General features: G+C 53.1%; 1 protein-coding gene across 6 annotated transcripts; it reads left to right on the plus strand.

The window, feature by feature from the left end:
- Positions 1-6,075: 6,075 nt before the first annotated feature.
- Slc25a29 (solute carrier family 25 member 29) lies at positions 6,076-23,271 on the plus strand. Of its 6 annotated transcripts, none has more exons than XM_045155100.1 (7): positions 6,076-6,292; positions 14,648-14,691; positions 15,615-15,703; positions 19,636-19,702; positions 20,344-20,415; positions 21,231-21,314; positions 21,731-23,271. In XM_045155100.1, the coding sequence occupies exons 5-7, from the start codon at positions 20,413-20,415 to the stop codon at positions 22,457-22,459; spliced, it is 816 nt and encodes a 271-aa protein (XP_045011035.1). In that variant the 5' UTR covers positions 6,076-6,292; positions 14,648-14,691; positions 15,615-15,703; positions 19,636-19,702; positions 20,344-20,412; the 3' UTR covers positions 22,460-23,271. The 6 variants fall into 6 exon arrangements, with proteins under 6 accessions (XP_045011035.1, XP_045011037.1, XP_045011036.1 ...); XM_045155102.1 differs by having other exon boundaries at positions 19,674-19,702; XM_045155101.1 differs by lacking the exon at positions 19,636-19,702.

Raw genomic sequence — 23,271 nt, forward strand, 5'->3', positions numbered from 1 at the left:
GTGGACACCAAACAGCACACACAGAACAGGTTAGTCACCAAGCAGGTCATCCAAGGGATGATTCCAGGGGAGTCAGATGGAGTGAAGGACACCCCCTAACACACATATATCCACCCACACAACCCAGCCATCTCAAGGACCAGGAAGCACACATCTGCATTCAACATTTTCATTATTAAACGAACCCTCATCTTCCACACCCCGCAGCCCCACAGAACCTTGGGTGGAAAGACAGCAACAGCCTGGGACACTGTCTGCTCCTAGGGCCCTCCGTCACCCATGTCACATTCGACCTGACGCAAAGGCCCATGAGGTCACAACCAGGAGGTGTCGTAGCTTGAGATTTCCAAACCAAACCAGCCACTGTGGAGGAAAAGCTGAAAGCTGGACTGAGGCTCTAAGCCACTGTGAGATTGACCGCTGAGGAGCTGGACTTACCTGTCAGTAGCTGAAGGAATCCCAAAGACAGAACTGTCTAGGGGGACCCAGAGGGACGATAAGAGGGAAGGACAGTTTAGACTAAAATAGAGTAAAACATCGCTCGTGGTTAGGGTGACCCGACTACATGATCCATATGCCTGTTGATTCATTGGTATGTTTTGAAAAATTTGTTTTGAATCATACAGACTGCACAAGCTAACTGTCCCGTCCCGCTTCTGCAAACCGGCCGCCTGCTTGCTCGCTCACCCCTCCCCTGGCTATGAACACTGTAAAATGAAAGTCAAATCTCAGCTCAACCCTGAAGTTACTGTGGGGAGCAATCCCAACTTCAGTCCCCGAGAAATAAACTCCTCTCCTTTCACTCACGCTGGTGTTAGAGTGATCTTTTCTGGAAATTTCCACACCACCACTGCACCCTTAGCATGCCTCCGAGGCTCCATCTCCCTGTCCCAAGCCCTTAAGACCCACTGGAGAGACTGGCTTCAATCTTCCACCCACTCAGGGTTAGGACTCTTGGGCATTGGCAGGACCCTGGTCTCTCTACTTGACTCCAGTCTCAGGCACCCGAAGGGGGACATCATTGCCAAGGGTACATTAGTACACACAGCTTCCGTCTGAGGCTGCCCGCTTAGGCTGAGGGCCACTCTTGCTTTGAGCATACACGGGCTCCTCCCCCACATCCACCTAACTTCACAGTGGCCGCCTGCATCCAGCAAGGATTTCTCATTCCAGATCCTATTCATTTTATTTCAAGTTTGTTGTTGTTTATTCGAGGTAGAGCCTCACTCTAGCCCAGGCTGTTTTCGAACTCAGTGATTCTCCTACCTCTGCCTCCCAAGTGCTGGGATTAAAGGCATGCACCACCACACCCAGGCTTGAATTTTTTTTTCCCCCCTTTTTGGTTTTTTTGAGGTAAGGTCTCACTCTAGCCCAGGCTGAATTCAAATTCACTATGTAGTCTCAGACTGGCCTCTAACTCACAGCAACCCTACCTCTGCCTCCCCTCCTGAATGTTGGGGATAAAGGTGTGCGCCACCAAGTCCAGCTGTTTTGTTTTGTTTTGTTTTGAAGCAGGGTCTGACACTAGCCTAGGATGGCCTTGAACTCATGGTGATCCTCCCACCTCAGCCTCCCCAGTTCTGGGATTATAATTGTGAGTCACTCTGTGAGGCTTATTTAAGTTGTGGAGACAAAATTTCACTATGTAGTTCCAGTTGGCTATGTACACTGGCCTTAAATGGGCAATTCTCTTGCCTCGGACTCCCAAGTGCTGAATTACAGGCATAAGCCACCACACCTGGTTTATAGGCTTATAGGAGTTTGTTTTGTTTCTTTTCTTTTTTTTTTTTTTTTTGGTTTTTCGAGGTAGGGTCTCACTCTGGTCCAGGCTGACCTGGAATTAACTCTGTCATCTCAGGGTGGCCTTGAACTCATGGCAATCCTCCTACCTCTGCAACCCAAGTGCTGGGATTAAAGGCGTGCGCCACCACGCCCGGCTTGTTTTGTTTCTTGAGATAGGGTCTTACTGTAGCCCAGGCTGACCTGGAATTCACTATGTAGTCTCAGAGTGGCCTTGAACTCACGGTGATCCTCCTACCTCTGGCATGCGCCACCATGCCCGGCTGGTTTATAGGGTTTTTAATTCTCAGAATACATTTCAGGAGCCTGGGAGAAATGGCTCAGTGAGCAAAAGCACTTGCTGTGCGAGTCTGACGACCTGAGTTCAGATCCCCAGAACTCATGTTGAACCAGGCACAGTAGCCTGTAATCAATGCGAGAGCTCTTGTGGTGAGCGGGCAGGCAGCGTCAGATGTGCCCACAAGCTTGCAGGCCAGCTATCCTGGGCTACGCAGCAGCAAACAAGAGACCCTGCCTCAAAGTAAAAGGCAAGGACCCCTGAGGTTTTCCTCCGACCACCAGGCAGGAGCCTGGCATGTAGACACACCAAGGATAAAAATGTAAAACTAGACGTCTTAGGACCTCTGTACCAGTCATTGCCTGTCTTTCTCAAGCCCCTCTCCTAAGGCCGTCATTTTAGGGGAACTGGACGAGGAAGCAACACAAACATTCAGGTCATACTAGCAGTCCAGCAGAGCCTTTGCCAAGGTAAGAACTGAGCTGCACCAAAGCCCTGGCGATGGCAGCATTGTGGGGAAGGGCTTCCCAGGTGTACGGGAGGGGAAGCCTGAGGGGGAAATAGCTTGGCATGAGCTGGAGGAGAGCAGGGGAGGTACAAAGTGAGCAGTTGAGGGTGCAGCTGGTCATGGTGGGCCTCAGATGCAGGTACAGTGGTGCTGAGTTTGGGCTTGTTTTTGTAAATTCATTATTTGCCTGTGTGTATATGGACGTGCGTGTGACAAGCAGAGGACAGCACAGCAGCGTCCATCGTCCACCGTCTCTGGTGGAGACTGCCAGGCTGTGAGTGAACTCAACAAGCTGGCTCACAAACTCTGGATTCAACTGTCTCCACCTCCCCTTGCCACAGGTGAGCTGGGATCACAGCTGCACATGCCACTTTATACCTGGCTTTATATGGGTGCTGGGGGACTGAACACAGGCAAGCAGGCTCTGCAAGCAACTGCTTTTAACTGATAAACCACCTCCAGAGCTGTGAGCTTGGGTTTTATCCCATTCCAAATGAAGGGAGAACTGACCGAGTCTCACGTGTCACTCAACCCCAACAGGTTCCAGATGTAGAGAACAGGCTACCTGCTTTTCCTCAGTAAAACTTCACTGTGACCAGTGACAATCCCTTCCTCTGTCATTCTCTTACCACTTACTCCTTGGCTGAGGTCTTCAGGGCTGGACAGACAACCCCACCCCAGCACAGCAGTCCCTGGGAGGGGAGTCGGAAGAGAACTGCTGAGCTGTTATTTCACCCTCCAGAACTGAATAAAACAATGATGTGATAACATAACTCGAGCTGTGGGCATGTCATGTACTTGCTAACTCTGTGTACTTCTGTGTTTCTTTTTGCTCTCCTCCCAGCTAACAGAGAGGTCAAGGAGTTTTTATTCCCAGCCCCAGGCACAGAGCTGTGCAAGCACAGGCGTGAGGAGGGACTCCAGGATAGCAGTGCTCTGGCTTGGCGCCTGAGCCCTCCCATCTCAGGGCCCAGCAAGCCTTGGGGGCACACCCAGCCATCCTGGACAGGTCCCAGCCCACTAGTTAGTAGCAGCTTACTCCTCCAGCTCCCCACACCTAACTGTCCCAGGCTCAATACCAGCCTCCCACAACCGGTCCCACCTAAGCTGGGCCTGCAAGGTGCTTAGTGGAAGCCCACATACTCCCCACCCCAGGGTCCCTCTGGATCTCTGCAGGGGTTGCCCCAGGGGGAGGGGCTCCCTCCAACAAGGGCTCTTCAGCTCAGCCAGGGAGTTCCTACTGTGGATGGCCCCTTCCCAACACCCCAAGGGGTTGGAGCTCAGTCCAATTTGTGTCTGGCATGCCAGCATGACGTCAACTTAAAGGCATGCATATTATGTTTGTGTGTGTGTATAAGACAGAGAGAGAAAGCGGGGCTTGGTGGCACATGCCTTTAATCCCAGCACTCGGGAGAGGCAGATGTAGGAGGATCGCCATGTGTTCGAGGCCATCCTGAGATGCCATAATGAATTCCAGGTCAGCCTGGGCTAGAGTGAAACCCTACCTCCGAAAACCAAAAAAAAAAAAAAAAAGAGAGAGAGAGAGAGAGAGAGAGAGAAGAGAGAAAGATCTTGATATTTGCTTGTTCTCTTTCTAAAAAGGATTAGTGGGGCTGAAGAAATGGCTCAGCATTTAAGGGATTTGCCTATAAAGCCTAATAGCCCGGGTTCAATTCCCCAGCACCCACACAAAGCGAATGCATCTTAAGTTTGGAGTTCATTTGCAGCAGCCAGAGGCCTGTCACACATTCTTGTCTCTCTGCTTGCAAATAAGTAATAAAAAAAAAAAAAAAGAAAGAAAAGGAAGTCGAGCGTGGTGGCACAAGCCTTTTATCCCAGCACTCAGGAAGCAGAGGTAGAATTGCTGTGAGTTTGAGGCCACTTGAGCCTACATAGTGAATTCCAGCTCAGCCTGGGCTAGAGTGAGACCCTACCTGGGCCGGGGTGCGGGGAACACCAGAGATGGGCTATGTTATTGAGGACTGACAGCCGTGGTTGTCCTTGGAATTCCTCACACAGAAATGAGTTAATAAAAGGAATAAAGGCACTTGCCTGCAAAGCCTAATGACCCCGGTTTAGTTCCCCAGTACCCACATGAAGCCAGATGCACAAATGGCGCATGCATCTGAAGCTCATTTGCAAAGGCTAGAGGCCCTGTCGTGCCCATTCTCCCTCTCTCTACCTGTCAGGGCACACCTGCTTCCAGAGGCATCCAGCTGGCTCAGAACTGGTGACGTTCAAACCCAGGCCTCCAGACCCCTAGTTCAGAGCCCAGTAGCCACCACGAGCACTGGACTAGGAGTCAGCAATCCTGGGTCTGTGCTTCATGAAGGTTCAATTTAGATTCTAAGGATGGACGCACTGGGTCCCCTACCCTCTGTAAGCTCCAGGTTTCACTGCTAACAAGTGTATTTCAAGTACCAAACAGTATTGACGACCTGTCGCTCCCCCCACAACCCCCGCCCTGCAACCAGCACCCAGTTCGGAAAGGAGCGGTGTGTTCTTGCCCGCAGGCTGCTACTCAGGGATCGAGTGCCCAGCCCGGTTCCAACCGGTTAGTCCTGACCTCTAAGCCCCAGAGACGTTGTGTGGTTCACGGGACCCAACCCCAGAACCAGGGAGACTCCTGGCCATTCCGAATGTTAGGGTGGGGGGGAGGGGGAGCTGCGTCAGACTCGGCCCTCACCCCCCAGCACCCTAGGTGCGCTCTCCAACTCCAAGCCTCCCGGGGCTCTACAGCCGGCAGCGGCTGCCGCCAACACCCAGTTTGTGGGACGACGTGGTCCCGGCGGAACCCTTCGACCCAAGCTCGTTCCTATGCACCCCAAAGCCCAGGCGCCCTTGGGCGCTGCCGGAAGCTACCGGACCCTCAGATCCACGCGCGCTCCCGCCCAGGAGGCCGGAAGCGGCGGAGGCCGCCTCTGGGCTCCTCGAGGGGGGCTGTCCCGGCTAGCTGTGTCCGAGCCCCGGGCCGCGGAGGGTCGCAGCGTTCCGCGGGTTCTCGCCGCAGTCTCCCCAGGACACCGGCGCGGACGGACGCTGAGGTTCGGCGCCACACAGCATCCACACCGCGTGGCGGGCTCCCCGAGTCAGGTCAGAGCGGATGCCACCGGGCGTCCTCGGGGAGCTCCCTCGGGCCCGCGTCCGATGCGGGGTGCCCCCCACTCCGCCCGCCTCGGCGCGCACCCCGCTTCCTCCCCGGCGAGCGGCGCGGGCGGGCGCGAGAAGCACACTCTTTGTCTGCGGCGCCCGGCGTCCCCCGCCCGCCAGCCACGTTCCCCGAGCCCCGGCCCTCCCGCGGCCCCAGCCAATGACGGGCGGCGGCGGTGCCAGGCGCTCGGGGTGTTGTCCGCGCCTCGCCTTCCTATAGGCTGCGCTCTGCGCCCGCTGGGCTGCGGCGGGCGAGGCGGGGCGCGCTGCCCGAGGTGAGGGACCGCCGGCGGCGGGCGAGCGGGCGCACGGCGGCGAGGGCGACCGGGTCCGCCAGCCGGGCTGAGCGCAAGCCGACGAGCCGCCAGCGAGTCGCAGCTCCGTCCCGGGCTGTCCGGGTTCCACGCCGGGAGCAGGCGGCGTCCAGGACTAGCCCCAGCGCAGCAAGCCAGAGACCGGACGGCCACCTGCGGGCCGGGGCTGCGGGAGGAAGTGGAGGAAGGCGGCCGGGCCGGGCCGGGCCATGGCGCTCGACTTCCTGGCTGGATGTGCCGGGGGTAAGCAGACGCGCGCGGGGCCCGGGACGCGGGTGCCCCGAGTTCCGGCACGAGGGATGGGCTCACCTGCCCGGGGCGCGCCCCTCCGGCCGAGGTCTTCTCGTCCTCACCGCAATGCCCTCGTCTCCTGAGGTCTCGTGAGCTTGGATGGCATGCATCAGGGCAGAGGGCGCCTGCAGCCCTGTGTGCTGAGGCTGGGGTCTTCTGGGCCCTGCGAGGCACGCTGGGCGGAGGGCTGAGATTCTGGGAGGGTGTCTGCGCCGAGCCTGCAGGACGCCGAGGTCTCCTCCCCAAACCCCATCTTGCGTCCTCCCGGAGCCATAGAGTTGGGGACGTGTTCTGCTTCCTTTCCCGGCAGCTGTCTGGGTGGGGCTGGTGCTACCTATACGGCGACCTGCTAGCTCCAGGCGCCAAGTGTCCCTTTAGCACACCGCCCCCCGCTTCCCATGCGGCGCATGGAGCTTCTGCGGGGGGCAAAAAGAGAGGGCGACTGTCTAACCCGGTGGCTGAGTGGGCTTGCCACGCTGTGGGCAAGCCGGCCTGGCCTGGAGGAGCCTGAATCCGAGTGCAGGCTGAGTTTGCCTGTGACTCCACCATGGGAGTGGATGGACACACTTACCTGTCGGGCCTTTAGTTTCTTTGCTTTCACGAAGTCAGTTTATTCTATAGGTACTAAATAGATAGTCTATTTAGCCATCTGGATTGAGGATGAAATGACTGAGGTTGGATGGCCCAGTCTCCCTGGCAGAAGGCTGGCTGGGTGTGTTAAGGTTGGGTTCCGCTCTGAGGCCTGTTACTTCTCTCCTCAACCACTTGCTGTCTGGTCTTCATTTGTGTGCATTGGTTTACAAGCAGCTCTCCCAGCCTGTGCAGACAGGCCCGGAGTAACTGCTGACTGGTGATCGCCTTAGGTGGTTAATCTTGTTTCCTCCTGGAGAAAGCTGGTTGGGCAGTATGCCCGCTCAGGATACTGGTATGCACTGAGAGTACTTTAGAAATTCTGCCTGGTCCCCAGTCTTGCCTCTGAAAGCTGCACCGGGGGACCAAGTCCAGAGGTTTCTACAAGTTGGCGAGCATTATTTGTTTTGAGGTAAGGTCTTGCTGTACCTGGGGTGAACTTAGAATTCACTATGTAGTCTCAGGCTGGCCTCAAGCTCCCAAGTGCTGGGATTAAAGGAATGCAGCACCATGTCCAGCTTGGTGAACATTTTTTTCCCAAGCATTGGGTGCCAGAAATACAGGGGGAGGGGAGGGCATGGACCCCACCCCTGCTTTGCCTCCAACTCTCCTTAACATACCTGCATCAAGTGGCATGAGTCCCCCCCTGCTTGGGGTGCCCATCCTCCCATTCTCACTGGACCTACCTTGAGGAATGGGTGCCTGCCAGGGGCCATGATGGATGCCTACATACAGTGAGCTGTGCAGGGTGGACCTGAGGTTTCAGGTGCAGGAGTATGGGAGTCACTTGCAGAGCCTCTTCTGAACCCCTTCAAGGAAGAGAGAAAGTTGGGGACAGGAGGAGTCTTGTAGAATCACACACCTAGCCTCTCCTAAGAGGTGGGACTGGACTGGGAGGGGGTACGGTGTTCTATGCCCCAGGCTTGCCTTTCGGGTTCCTGATCCTGCAGAGCCATGCCTGGAGTGGGGGGGGGGTGTTGCCTAGGAGCAGGCAGCACACCCACTTTGGTATATGGCCCCCAGAGGTGCTTGCCTGGTTCCCTCTGGCTTGGGCTCCTCCCCACCCAGAAGACCAGGTAGGATAATGGCTTCTCCCCTGAATGCCTCCTCCCTTTCAAGCCCCACTGTGAGAGGAAACAGCTCAGATGTTGAAGCCACAGTGGCCCTTGGGCTCTGGGTGGGGTGTGGACCACAGTGGCCACAAAGAAATGCCAGGTCACCAGGCAGCTTTTGGGTGGAAGAGTTGTCACTCCGCAACCTGTGCCCCCATGTATTTCCACGGTCTTGGCCATCCCTGGATGATCGTGGAGTGGGACGGTGGCTTTGGAGTTGAGAGACCACTTCTAGTATGACGGGGCCTTGGGGTCCTCCCAGGGTTTCTGACACTCAAAGGGACTGTGAGGGCAAAAGGGAAAGACTGCAGGAGTGCAGCCCCTCTCCCCTCTCTACTGGAGAAAGAGTGTTCTCTGGGAGCCCCTGCCCACCTGAGTACAGAAGCCCAAGGGGCAGAGTGGGGATAACTGGGAGTTCTTATGAGGCCCCCCCCCAACAGAAGTGGTGGGTGAGGGGCTTTGTCCTCTCCCTTATGTCATCTTCAGCCATTTTTGAAGTGGCCACAAGCTTTCACTGGCATCTGGGAAGACTAGGGTCAGAAGCATGAGCTGCCCCTAACAAAGGAACTGGGTTTGGCTGGAGGAGGCCAAGCCAGGTACCCTGAGCACCTGCGAGGGTGTTAGTGAGCTTCCAAACCCTGGGGAAACCCAAAACCTGCAAATGCAGAAATGCAAAACAGGGATTGCTTAACACATGTGAAGTCCTGGGTTCCATCCTCACAACAACAACCCTGAAAATTCAAACCATGAAGTGAAAAGGGCAGAGCTCAATGGAAGCCCCTCCCTGCGCCCCACAGATGAGGGCTTGGTGGGCCGTGTGGGGCTCCAGAAGGACAGGAAGCAGGTCTGCAGATGATGAATAAATAATAGTGGAAATTTCCCCTGCTAGAAACTGGGCGTGAATCTGCAGTGAGAGGGTTGGTGGGGTTCCAGGCAGGCTTACTTTAAAGAACTGATACACCCTTATGATCCTGTGATGACATTCCTGGAAAACACAGGTAAAATCCTAAGGGTGAGGGCTGGGAATATGGCTCAGCAGTTACAGGCACTGGCTGGCAAAGCCTGCCAGCCTGGGTTCAGGCTCAAGCCATAAACTGGACACAAAAAGTGGCACAATTTGTTTGCAGCAGCAAGAGGCTTTGGTGTGGCCCTGCCTCGCTCCCACATACATACACATGCAAGTAGGTGAACATTTAAAAATGTGGTGCCTCTGACAAATACATGAGGGACATGCTGGCAGCACGCTTCCACCCACCCTCCTGGAAGCTTGAAGACTAAGCAAGGCTGTGGAGACTGTTGCTGACCTGTCCCAAGAGCCTTATCAGCGGTTAAAGGCCCTTGCATGTAAAGCCCGACACATAAGGTGACATGTGCATCTAAAGTTTGCTTACAGTGGCAGGAGGCCCTGGCGTGCCCATACTCACTCTATGTCTGCCTCTTTCCTTCTCTCTTAAATAGATGTATCAGGGTTCTAAGGAGATGGCTCAGTGGATGATGTGCTTGCTGTGCAAACACAAGTACCTGAGTCCAGATTCCCACACATCAGGTGAAAGCCTTAGGAAGTTACTGGAAGTTTCTGTGATTCCAGAGGGAGGTGGAATATATCAGCAGTTCATGCACCAGCCAGCCTAGTCTAGCCTGGCAAACAGACTGGTGAATAAGGAGAGCTCCTGCCTCAAAGAGGTGAAAAGGCAAGGACCAACACTCGAAAGCTCTCTTCTGACCTCCACACTTGCACTGCACATGAACACACAACACACACACACACACACACACACACACACACACACACACACGGGGGGGGTGGAGGGAAAAATACCAGGAAAGAACTGAGAAAGACTACCAAATGCATGGTGGATGATCAGAGCAGAGACCTTAAGATGGGAAGAGCTAGGTTAGGGAAAAGTGGCCGGGGTGAGAGTCTGGGGCTGGGGACAAGGGGAACAGAGAGAACCTTAGGGAGTGGGGAGTGCCTACTTTATTTCTGTGTAACCATTAGAATGTCAGAAAGCAGAAGAAAACCTTTTGCCAACCTTAGCCTTTAAGGAAAAAAGAAAGCAAAGTGGTCACCCAGAGACTACATAGGTAATTCCAGGTCAGCCTGGGCTCAAGGAAAGCAGAGGATAAATTGACTTGGCTCGAACCTGCAAGCACGTGCAAGGAGGGCAAGCAGAATACTGGTCACATCAAAGAGGCACAATGCCACACCCTTGGGCTGCCTCTGGGAAAACTGAGTCTGCTTTATGCAGTCTGGGTAACAAAACCCAAACATCTAAAAAGAGAAAAGATTCAGAACTGGACCAAATTCTAACTGGCACTCTTTGTTTTGTTTTGTTGTTGTTTTTATTTGTTTGAGGTAGGGTCTCACTCTTGCCCAGGCTGATCTGGAATTGACTTTGTAGTCTCAGGGTGGCCTTGATTTCACAGCAATCCTACTACCTCTGCCTCCCTAGTGCTGGACCCCATAGCCACCATACCCAGCCTTCTCACTTGCCTGCAAAGCCAAAGGACCCAGGTTTGACTCCTCAGGACTCATGTAAGCCGGATGCACAAGATGGCACATGTGTCTGGAGTTCATTTGCAGTGGCTAGAGGCCCTGGCGCGATCTCTACCTCTCTCTCACTCTCAAATAAACAAACAATCAAACAAAAAACAAGAAAACCCAGTGAGCAAAGATCCCGCCCAAGTACATTTTAAAGACTCAAGCATGGGAGGGTGTTACGGTGTCCTTGTGTCATCCCAACTCTGGAAAGGCAGAGGCTGGAGGGTCACTGTAGATTGGAAGCTAGCTCGGTCTGCATCATGAGTTCCAGGTCAGCTAGGGCTATACAGTGGGGGTACCTTGTCTCAAAATAATTTTTTTAAATTTATTTATTTTCTGAGGTAGGATCTCCCTCTGGCCAAGGCTGACCTGGAATTCACCATGTAGTCTCAGGGTGTCTTTTAACTCACTGTGTCCCTCCAACCTCTTTCTCCCGAGTGCTGGGATTAAAGGCGTGTGTCACTACGCCCAGCTCAAAAAAACTTTTTTTAAAGGATGAAAGCATGAACTAGCACAGCGCCTTCTGGGAAGGTACAAGGCACAGTGTGTAGAGCAAATAGGCAGTCACTGTGAGCCTTAAGCGTCTCCCAGGGGATTTGTGCTTGGCCCCGACGAGACAGGGAGAGGGGACTGCTCAGGGCCAGGCTGGAGTCTCAGCGTTATCCCTTACTGACTGGCCATGGCGTCCTGTTTCTCTGTGTCTTGGTTTTCTCAGCTGTATAATGAGCTAATTGTCCTTTATCAGAATTCAAGAGGAGGTTAGGATGAGTACAGAACTAAGAACAGTGTCTAAGAGATTTTACTGCTACTTTTAAAAAATAAAATTTATTTATTTATTAGAGAGAGAGGCAGATAGAGAGAAAGGACATGCCAGCGCCTCTTGCCACTGCAAAGGAACTCCAGACGCCTGTGCCACCTTGTGCATCTAGCTTACATGGGTACTGGGAAATGAAACCTGGGTCCTTAGGCTTTGCAGGCTACTGTCTTAACTGCTAAGCCATCTCCCCCGCCCTGTACTGTTACTTTTTGTTACTAAACAAGCATTAGCTATTTTTAAAATATTTATCTATTTATTTATTTGAGAGAGAGAGCAAAAGAAAATGGGCATGCCAGAGCCTCCTGCTACTGCAAAGAAACTCCAGATGCATGTGCCACCTTGTGCATCTGGCTTGTATGGGTCCTGGGGAATCGAACCTGGGTGCTTAGGCTTTGCAGACAACCACCTTAACCACTAAGCTATCTCTTCAGCCCACGTTAGCATTTTAATTAGACATAAACTACTAAAGATGGTGGAACCTCGGGCTCCAAGCACGCTGGGCCAGCTTTCTACCACTGAGGCCCGGTGTAGCCCAGAAGGAGCTCTTTACCTGACATTTCTGTGAGGCTCGAGGGAGGGAGGCCTGGCAGTCTGTCTCAGTTACCTGGCCTCTGCCCTCCACTCCTCCTTCCACGGAATGGTGCTCTTGGGTGCCTTACAATGGTGGTGGCAAGAGCCACAGACCTGTTCATGACCTGCAATGCTGTGAGGAGTTTGGGGGAGGGTGAACCGCATTCTCTGGGAGGGTTGGGGTTTTGGTGGGCCCTGAAGGAATGAGCATCCAAGCAGGACTCGGAAGTACTGAGATGCCTCCCGAGGCTTGAGGCAGGAAAGGAGTATGGGTGTCAGATTGTATGACAGTGTTTTTTTTTTCTTCCTTCTTTCCTTCCTTCCTTTCTTTTCCTTCCTTTTTTTTTTTAACTGGGTGTGGTAGGACGATTGCCTTGAGTTCAAGGCCACCCGAGACTACACAGTGAATTCCAGGTCAATCTGGGTGAGAGCGAGACCCTACCTTGAAAAGCCATAAAAAGAAAACATAAAGAACATTTTTATTTACTTATTTTGGATTTATTTTTATTTATTTGCAAGCAGAAGAGAGAGAATGGGCGCACCAGGGCCTGTTGCCACTGCAAATGAACTCCAAACAAATGTGCCACTTGATGCATCTGGCTTTATGTGGGTACTAGGGAATCAAACCCGGGTCATCAGGCTTTGCAGGCAAGAACCTTTAAGGACTGAGCAGCCCTGCAGGAATATTTCTTTCCTTTTTTTAAAAAAATTATTTATTTGAGAGCAACAGAGAGAAAGAGAGAATATGTGCGCCAGGGCCTCCAGCCACTGCAAATGAACTCCAGACGCGTGCGCCCCCTTGTGCATCTGGCTAACATGGGTCCTGGGGAATTGAGCCTTGAACTGGGGTTCTTAGGCTTCACAGGCAAGCGCTTAACCACTAGCCATCTCTCCAGCCCCAGGAATATTTCTTTTTTTCTTTTTAATCTTATTTTATTTCTTAAGTTTTTAAAACATTTTCCATGATTATAAAAAATATCCCATGGTAATACTCTCCCTCCCCTGCTTTTCCCCTTTGAAATTCCATTCTCCATCATATCCCACCCCCCATCTCAATAAGTGTCTCTTTTATTTTGATGTCGAGATCTTTCCCTCCTCTTATGATAGTCTTGTATAGGTAGTGTCAGGCACTATGAGGTCATGGATATTGAGGCTATTTTGTGTCTGGAGGGAACACATTGTAAGGAGTCCTACCCTTCCTTTGGCTCTTAAATTCTTTCCGCCACCTCTTCCACATTAGACCCTGAGCCTTGGAAGGTGTGATCCAGATGTTACTCAGTACTCCAGTCACTTCTTTCCAGTACCATGATACCTTCTGAGTTATCCCAAGGACATTGCCATCTGAAAAGAGAAGATTCTCTACCCAAAGTGAGAGTAGCATTAATATGAGGGTATGAATATTAAGAGAAGTGCTTTCTGGGCAGTTTTTTTTTTTTTAAATTTTATTTATTTATTTGTTTATTTGAGAGCGACAGACACAGGGAGAAAGACAGATAGAGGGAGAGAGAGGAGAGAGGGAGAGAGAGAGAATGGGCGCGCCAGGGCTTCCAGCCTCTGCAAATGAACTCCAGACGCGTGCGCCCCCTTGTGCATCTGGCTAACGTGGGACCTGGGAAACCGAGCCTCGAACCGGGGTCCTTAGACTTCACAGGCAAGCGCTTAACCACTAAGCCATCTCTCCAGCCCATTTCTGGGCAGTTTGATAAGCATAGTATATACACTTATCCAGACATCAGCAGATGTTACACCCCTAGGGCTCATGACAACCCTTGTTTTAAGTTTTCAGTATCAGAGATGTATTCCCTCCCTTGGTTTGGACCTCCAGTCCAATTGGAGGACAGTTGGTTTCCACCATGACAGATGTGCCACTATTGCACCTGTTGGCTCATTTGGCCTGGCTGGCCAATTATAAGGCTTGCCGTGTTCACTGTTGAGTATCTTCACTGGTGGTATCTCTTTCTCACATTGACCTACATGTAGAATGGCTCCTTCCAGCTTTCTGTCAGCTGGTCTACATGAAGGAGATTATCAGCTCAGTTCCAGCAGGATTTCTCAGTGGCCTTGCAGCCCAAGTATCTGGAGTCTTCAGCAATAAGGTCTTACCATCTATTCCTGGTGGGAAACTAAGGGCCTTGACTGTGGCCTATAATGTTTTGGGGGCATCAGGGACTTCCCTGGCCAACAACTCACTGGAAAGTATCCCACCAGGAATATTTCTTCAGGCCCTTAACCCACCTCATCTCCATGGCCAACCTATGGGGTCCACACTCAGCTCCTTTCAGATGAGGAGAGATCCTGCGTGAGTGTGCCCGGTAGATACGTATCTGTGGGAAATTCAAATGTAGCTGACAAGTTAGCCTCCAACTCCAGCATCCCTGGTGCCTCATGACTATGCTGGGAGGATTTTAGAGTCATGGAACATCCCAGAAATGTGTAGGAAAAAGGAAAGGACACAGCCCTGAGCTGAGCAGATGAAAACTGACTCTTGGGCTACCAAGGGGAACAGCTACAGTAACCCCTAAGACAGGCCTGGGCTCCTCCACAGCTCCCGTTCTGCATCCCCTGCCCAGTCCTCCTTGCCACAACTCTAAATGTTCTGAGAAACTTGGTCACAAAGTACTTTTTTCTTCCTCCAGGTGTGGCAGGTGTGCTTGTGGGACACCCGTTTGACACAGTCAAGGTGAGTCTTTCGTCAGTATTTCATTCTCACACCCCTGTGGGGAAGCAGTGACTAGCCTAAAGGGTTGCTATCCCAGGAACACATTCAAGGCCATTCTTTAAGTTTCCCAGGCCCACCAGGTCAGCAGCTGCTTCCCCAGGGAGCTGACTCTCCCCTTCCTCATGAGCCACATCTCCCTCCCAGGCTGAGCTGCCTGCTGGGTTCACGGCCAAGTTCAAGCTCTGCTTGGCCAGCTGAGACCGAGGTCCTGACAGACAGGTTTCTCCTCACCTAGAATGAGGATACCCACACTCTTCTGAGGCATTATTTCCCTGACATCTTCTTGAGAAAAAGTTAAGAGGAAAAAAAAAATCCAGAAACATACGGAATCAGAAGTGAGATAGCATACACCTTTAAACCCAGCCCCGGGGAGAATGGAGGGCCAACCTGTGATCCATAGGAGAACCCTGACCTGAAGGCAGCTGGGCATGGTGGCAGATACCTACAATAAGAGCCTCAGGAAGCGGAGGCAGGAGAAGAATCACAAGTTCAAGTGAGGCCAGCCTGAGCTGCCTAGCAAGGTCCTGTCTCATGCGAATTTGTCAGCAATTTTCTCACATGGTCTTCATGGATCAGTGCTCATCTCACTATTTTGCATGCTGGTGTACACCTGCCAGGTGTGTGCGGCCAAGGACCCAAGGTACCCCTTCCTCAAATGGCCTGGGATCTGGGCACAGAGGCCCTGAGATTGGTACTCAGCCCATTTATCTTCTCTTCACCATACACTTCAGTTACCTGAAGTCCAAACTGTTGGATACCTAGTGCAGATACCAGAGACCCACATCTTCCAGAGGGAAATCCCCACAGAAGTTTTCCACTGTGGCTGCAGTTTCAGCGCGCAGGCTAGCACCATCAGGACCCTATTATCTCTGCCGTTTTCCTAGGACTCAGGGCAGCCTGTGAGCAGCAGGGCCCTAGGCCAGACCTTCTGTACTTGCTACAAACCTTGAACTTGGCTTCTCTTCCCACCCAGGTAAGGGCAGAGCTGGAGGCAAGACACATCATCCCGAGCTGGGTTGAGGTGAACTTCCTGCCTTCTCTTTTTTCAGCGAACCAGGTGTTTGTTGGCAAAGGAAATAATAACTTGTTAGTTCAGAGCTGGGATTTCTTCCAGTGTGGGTGTAAGGGCCTGGCCTTGTGCACTGGCTTTGACCTTAAAAATTTCTGTCCCTAGTCTAGGCGTCAGGACCTTGGGCCAGCCATGTGCCAAGTGTGGGGTGGATGAGGTTACCATGGCCCCTTTGCCCAGTGCTTTGCCAGGGTAACTTGTGATGGGTTAACAAGCAAGCTCTGGAAAGCATGGTCCTTGGCCACCCGGCAGCAGACAAGTCTGGGGAGATGGTGAAGAGCAGCTGTCATGGCAAGCAGTAGCTCTTGTTCCCTGCATAGGCCTGTAAGAGTGAGGCGCTGGCAGAGCCTGTCCATGAGATGACCCCCATGCCCACGCTCCCTCGGAGGCTGTCCACAGCAGCCCAGGAAAGCCTGGCCAGACCTCTTACCTGTGTTTATATCTAGAGGTCTCGCGTCTTGAATGCCTCTCCCAGCTGGATCCTGCCAAGAGAAGCTCGGCACTCATTTCTCAGCCTGACTGCAGAGGTCATGCCTCTCCTCCCAGCTGACTTGGCTGGGTCTGGACAGACCTTCTGCCAAGTCCCACTTCCCCAGGAAGCCCCCTCAGGCTGAAGAGCACTTTTCTCCAGGTGGCCGCGGCTCCTCTGAGCTGCTGAGCCCGCGGCCACACTCCTGCAGTTATGCAGCTGCAGGAACCTCTCCACCATCCACTGCCCGCTCCTGGGGCACTTACAGGGAGGTCTTTGACAACATCCATTTGTGCCTTTTTATTTTCCCACGATGACAGCAGCCCTCTGGCACCGTGCATAGCAAACCTGCCTTTAAAAAGCTGAGCTTCAAGCCGGGCGTGGTGGCGCACGCCTTTAATCCCAGCACTCGGGAGGCAGAGGTAGGAGAATTGCAGTGAGTTCAAGGCCACCCTGAGACTACGTAGTGAATTCAGGTCAGCCTGGGCTAGAGTGAGACCTTACCTCGAAAACCAAAAAAAAAAAAAAAAAAAAAGCTGAGCTTTAGCCAGGCATGGTGGTGCACACCTTTAATCCCAGCACTCAGGAGGCAGAGGTAGGAGGATTGTCATGAGTTTGAGGCTACCCTGAGACAACATAGTGAATTCTAGGTCAGCCTGGGCTAGAGTGAAAAGGCCACCTTGAAAATCAAAAAACAGACAAACAAAAAAAGCTGAGCTTTGGGGCTGGGGGCATGGCTCAATGGGTAAGGCAGTAAGTGCCCAAGCATGAGGACCTGAGTTCAGTCCCCATGCTCATAACCATCTGGGCATGGATGTGTCTGCTGTAGCCCAGCATGGAGGGAGCTTTCCTGCTCAGCCAGTCTAACCACAAAGGTTAAGTACAAGAGACTGTCTCAGAGAAGTAAGATGGAAGAGTGATGCAGGAGAGCTGGTCCTGTGAACACATGCTCCTGGGTCACACACATACTACATATGCTATGTACACACACCAGAAAAATCCAATTAAAGCTGAGCGTTTTTTTTTTTTTTTTTTTTTTGTTTTTTGGGTTTTTTTTTGGTTTTTCGAGGTAGGGTCTCACTCTGGTCCAGGCTGACCTGGAATTAACTCTGTCATCTCAGGGTGGCCTTGAACTCATGGCAATCCTCCTACCTCTGCCTCCCAAGTGCTGGGATTAAAGGCGTGCACCACCACTCCCGGCTTAAAGCTGAGCGTTTTATTAAGCAGAAAGCAAGCCTGTCTCCCAGGAACCTGTCTGTCTTGTGCCCTCCCCTTCATCCCCCAGCCACCTGGTAGTGCATTGGCCCCATTCTGGGGTCAGTTCATTTGGTTTAATTCTTTTTTTAAAAAATATTTATTTATTAGATACAGAGAAAGGGAAGGAGAAAGAGGTAGAGAGAGAGAGAGAGAGAGAGAGAGAGAGAGAGAGGGGGGGGGGAGGGAGGGAGAGAGAGGGAGAGAGAGACTGAGAGACTGGGCACGCCATTGCAAACGAACTCCAGATGCATGCAGCACCTCATCTGGCTGACATGGAACCTGCAGAAACTGGTCCTGAGGCGTCACAGACAAGCACCTTAACCGCTAAGCCGTCCCCGCCTGGCTTAATTCTTATCACCAATGGCCTTGCGGCTCTTATGTTTTCCAGTGTCAAGCATTCTTTTAAAAGAAGACAGGAAGTGTACAAAAATCAATTATTTCCTCTTCCAGGTTATGGATTTTACACTTTAAGTGCTGCCTTCAGGATCCAGGCCCCAAGGGCTTGTGATAGCTGCTTTGTTTTTTTGTCAGGCTCTCTTGTTGTAGCCCACGCTGGCCTGGTGCTGGGCCTACAGGCTTGTGCCACCTCCCCCAGCCATGTGCCATATTTCAGTCATGGAGCACATACGTGTTGCTTTGTTGACTTTCTATTACAAAAGTAATATAGGCCGGCTGTGGTGACACACACCTTTAATCCCAGCATTTGGGAGGCTGTCGTAGGAGTATTACCATGGGTTCAAAGCCAGCCTGGTGCTACAGTGTGAGTAACAAAGCAAACAAAAAAGCAATACAGGTTGTAAAAAAAATATAAAACCTTAGCAGAGATAGGCAAATTAAAGGAACATCATTCAGGGCTGGAGAGATGGCTTAGTGGTAAAGACGCTTGCCTGCAAAGCCTAAGGACCCAGGTTCAACTCCCCAAAACCCAAGCCAGCCAGAAGCACAAGGTGACTCAGGCACACAAGGTCATGCATACGTTCACGGGGGCACACACATCGAGTTCCACTGCAGTGGCTAGAGGCCCTGGTGCACCAATTCTCTCTTGTGCTCATAAAAACTGAAAAAAACAAAACATCATCCTTTGAGTAGCTATGATGTAGCAGACAGACTCAGGTCCACTGAGATGAACTTCCAAACCAGGCACAGTTATGGAGGAAGGGATATTTATTGAAGCTTACAGATCAGGGAAAGTTCCATAATAGCAGAAGAAGCTGGCCTGCCTTCACAGGACCAAACACAGAGAGAGAAGCACAAGCCAAAAAGCCAAAAGCCACACAGCACAGCACACTGCAGGAACTCCCGCTGGGCACACCTGGCGTATCTTTAAATTGAAATCTCAAACCCACCACCACACCTTGAGATCTGCCCAGTGGCACGGCCTCCAGCCAGGTGCCTGCAGATACAAACTGCAAACTAATAAAATCACTGACTATATTGGGGGCCATCTATTCAAACCACCACACGAGTCAGCCCTGAGGGGCTTTTGAAGAGCAGCAGTGGGCAGGCATCCCGGCTTTGCTTTTACCTGGTGTGGGATTGGCTCTGGGCTGCAGTTCCTTTCTTTGTTAGTGAGGGTGGAGAGTGCCCTCGCCTGCGGGCAGAAGGCTGTCGCCGAAAAGCCCAGCATGGAGGCCCGGGAGGCTCCAGCACTTATGGCTCCTCCCTCCTATGTCTTGAGGTGTCTGCTGTCGTGGCACCATGAGTTTCCTTCGTTTGGTTGGAGGGAGCAGTACTCTGGAATACTTTGGCGGACACCTGTGGTCTGCAGCCACCTCACTGCCCCATGGCAGGGACATTTGCAGTTGATTCCCCCAGGCCCTTCAGCCTTAAAGTGCCAGTTGTGGTTTTCCTGTCATGCCCAGAGCCTCAGCCGTGGCCCCCAGGCATGCCCCACCCCCTTGTATTTCTGTAGAGTTCGTTTTCTGTCTTATTTCACCCAGCATTATAATAATGAGACATACGGTGTCCAAGTTGCTCGTCCGGGGGCAATGTCTTGATCAACAGAAGTGGTCACAGGCCGACACGGGGTGGGGGCGGCCTGACAAGGGCTGGGTGCCTGCGTATGTTGTTTACATTTTGTGTTGTTTAACCACTTTACTGTCTGAGCTAGGGGCCACCCGTCAGTAGCAAAGTGCAACTTTGTTGCAGATGCGCGGAAGCCTCACCGGGGAGCGCTAGTGAGTACAGACCAGGCGGTCCTCCGCCTGTTCTCACCTGCCCAGGCTCACCCCCCTTGCATCTCACCTTTAAGTTCCTCACTGGCAGGGCTAGGGAGGGCATGCTGCAAGTTGGGCCCAGTACAGGTGTGGGGGTGGGGGCCTCCGGATCGGGGGAGGGGCTTTGTGTGGGCGTCACCATCTCTGTGGCGCTGGGAGCCTTCACTTTCAGGGCTTGGACATAAGTGACCACTTTGCCGGAGGGCCCATTGTTTCCACCCATCCTCAGAAAAGCCCCAGTCAGCCCCAAATATTAAGAGCCTTAGCTCTAAGTATTACAGGATCAGGCTGGGTTTGGCCTCACAGACGCAGGTGTTGACATTGATAGGAGCCCAGTTGGCCCAAGCCAGTTGTCTCTGCAAGCTGGCGGGACCTGGGCACTCCGAATGGCTATGACCAACAGAGTTAACTCCACCCAACTGATAGAACCTGGCTTCCCATCAGTCCAGCTGAAAGCCCTTAATGCCCTGAGAGACTCAGGACATTGTAGGGTCAGAAAGGAACAAGCCTAGCCTGAGCCAGGGCTCAAGGTATTTTAGCCAATGAAATATGACAGAGGCTGTTGCTCTTCTCTGAAGACCCTCCCCTCCCCCCCTTGTCAGGTCTGGCCCCCAGGCGGGAGAGGTCCTGGGAGCGACACTTCTCAGAGTGCCTGCGCTTGAGGTTCAGAAATGGTAGGGTTGTTTTTTGCTGTTTTTCCTTTTTCCTTAACAAAGCATTCTATATGATTGCATTCACAAATGAGAGGGAATTGGCCACAAGTGGTGACAGATGAAGCTTGGCTGTTCATCCTGAGGCCACACCTCTGCCAGCTCTCCACCTGGCCACGTTAGAGAGCACCCCGAAGCCTTGGCCTTCTGGTCTTCCAACCATGAGCCACATGGCCAGAATACTGTGAGGTCCAGGGCAATGGTGAGGGCCTCACACGTTCTAGATAAGTGCTCCATCAGAGCTACACCCCAGCCCAATACTGACCATTGCCCAGTCACATCTAGGAAGCTAGCTAGTTCTTGAGCATACGGCTTGACTTAGTTTCCCCCACGCCAGTGACCTGGGCCCAGAGCTCAGGAAACATCCCTCTGACTGTGCCATCAAGAACAGGATATAAAGCAACAAAGAATGCTTTGGCATGGGAGAGGTTCTGGGTTGTGGGCCTGGCAGAGTCCCCAGGCCCAAGTCCCTGCCATGGGCCCCTAGAGCAGCTGTCAGCCGTCACCGCTCATGAATCATGACCAGTTTTCAAGGGGCTGCTGACGGGAACCAAGCAGGAGCGGAGCTGAGGCCCAGGGCCCTGGGGCCCCCACCCGATAAGGAAGGTTAGTTGTGGCTACCAGCGCATACAGGATGACAAGTGTCACCCACAAGCATTGCTCCCAGGACAGTCCACACCACACTGCTGTGCTCTGTGCCGTAATGTGAGGATGAGGCCTCTCTTGCACTTGTCTGAGGTCCTGTGTGACGCGGAGTCTCACTGGAGCTGTCCTTGCAGGTGCGGCTGCAGGTGCAGAGTGTGGAGAAGCCGCAGTACCGAGGGACGCTGCACTGCTTCCAGTCCATCATCAAGCAGGAGAGCGTGAGTGGCCAGGGCAGGGCCTGTGGGGCAGGGCAGCCAACAGCCCGTGGGTACTGCCAGCCCAGGAAAGGTCAATGTAATGACCATAAAGGGAATTGGGACTTGGGGAGTGTGAAGTGATTTCCTGAGCCTCTTGTACATCTAATAAAAATGTACATGTCAGCCGGGCGTGGTGGCGCACGCCTTTAACCCCAGCACTTGGGAGGCAGGGGTCGGAGGATCACCGTGAGTTCGAGGCCATCCTGAGACTACAGAGTGAATTCTGGGTCAGCCTGGGCTAAAGTGAGACCCTACCTTAAAAAAAAAAAAAAAGAGACATGTCCCGCCCAAGCACTGGGGCTGCTCTCTCCCACAGTGAGACCCTGGCGAGGGGACATCCCCAAGTGGAATAATACCGGTGGCATCCTGTCTTGCAGGTGCTAGGTCTGTACAAAGGCCTCGGTTCCCCTCTCATGGGGCTCACCTTCATCAATGCATTGGTGTTTGGGGTACAAGGCAACACCCTCCGGGCCTTGGGTCAAGACTCGCCACTGAACCAGTTCTTGGCTGGCGCAGCAGCCGGTGCCATCCAGTGTGTCATCTGCTGCCCCATGGAGCTGGCCAAGACACGGCTACAGCTTCAGGACGCGGGCCCAGCCCGCACCTACAAGGGCTCCCTGGACTGTCTGGCACAGATCTACCGCCGCGAGGGCCTGCGCGGTGTGAACCGGGGCATGGTGTCCACTCTGCTGCGCGAAACGCCCAGCTTTGGTGTGTACTTCCTCACCTATGATGTGATGACACGGGCCATGGGCTGTGAACCACATGACCACCTGCTGGTGCCCAAACTGCTGCTGGCCGGTGGCACATCTGGCATTACGTCCTGGCTCTCCACCTATCCCATGGACGTGGTGAAGTCACGGCTGCAGGCAGATGGGCTGCAAGGAGCCCAACGTTACCATGGCATCATCGACTGCATGCGCCAGAGCTACCAGGCTGAAGGCTGGCGTGTCTTCACACGTGGCCTGGCCTCCACGCTGCTGCGTGCTTTCCCTGTCAACGCTGCCACCTTTGCCACTGTGACTGTGGTGCTGACCTACACGCGGGGCAACGAGGCCTCTGCTGCTCCTGCTGGGCCCGCTCTGGCCCAGCCCTCAAGCCTGTGATGCCATCCCTGCTGGCTCCCCAGGACCACTCTGCTGAAGCCCAGGCAGGTAAAGTGGCTCCTTGGCCTGTAATCTCCACTCCACCAGCCTGATTCCTTAGCTCTGAAACGGGGACACTCCTACGCACATGGTACAGTCAGGAAGGTCGGAGGTGATGCCTGGCCAAGTCCACACTCTGCAGCTGAACCTGCTACTCAGGAAACCAGCCAGATTCTCCAGCCCCAGCAATCCCACAGGCCTCTCTGAGCCACCTGTAACAGGCTGGCCAGTCACCTTCCAACTCCTTAAATGTCTGTGACAGAGCCTCAGGGAGACCCTTGGCCACCTCTCACTGTTAGAGGCAGAGGCTAGCTTGATGTGCTCCTGGCCTAGCAGAGAGACCCTCTGCCTGTGTACCAGCTCCTTAGCTGACGCCCTCCCACTGCCAGATGTCTCCACAGTGAAAGGGATGCGGCCCAGGGAAAGTCTTCCCTTCTGGGCCTCAAGCTGCCTGTCTAAAACGAGGACCTAGATCTACCCGTGTCCGGCGTGCTACCACTGGCCAGGATTCCATGGTGAAGAGAAGGCCCTGCAGAGTGCACTGAGGAGCATGCACCCCAACAAATGGCATCTTTTCGGGCAGTCTCCTCCATACCCGCATCCCTGAAGGTACAGAGGGCTTGGTAGTAGGCACAATGTGGCCAGTTCACCCCATTCTGCACTGAGGACTGGCAGGCACTCCCAGGAAGCAGGTTGTGTTTAAGGAAAGTCTCCACCTCACCAGCCAGGTTGAAGAGGAAGTTCTGATGGAATAAAGCTGTCACTGTTTTTAA

Source organism: Jaculus jaculus, chromosome 7 (assembly GCF_020740685.1).
Source record: "Jaculus jaculus isolate mJacJac1 chromosome 7, mJacJac1.mat.Y.cur, whole genome shotgun sequence".
NCBI lineage: Eukaryota > Metazoa > Chordata > Mammalia > Rodentia > Dipodidae > Jaculus > Jaculus jaculus.

What these genes read in the sequence shown, in the direction of transcription:
- Slc25a29 (XM_045155099.1), top strand. Translation starts at nt 6,259, where the DNA reads ATGGCGCTCGACTTCCTGGCTGGATGTGCCGGGG. An exon ending in ACCCGTTTGACACAGTCAAG is followed by an intron (nt 14,692 to 21,230) that starts GTGAGTCTTTCG and finishes CTGTCCTTGCAG; the next exon opens with GTGCGGCTGCAGGTGCAGAG. An exon ending in CCATCATCAAGCAGGAGAGC is followed by an intron (nt 21,315 to 21,730) that starts GTGAGTGGCCAG and finishes CCTGTCTTGCAG; the next exon opens with GTGCTAGGTCTGTACAAAGG.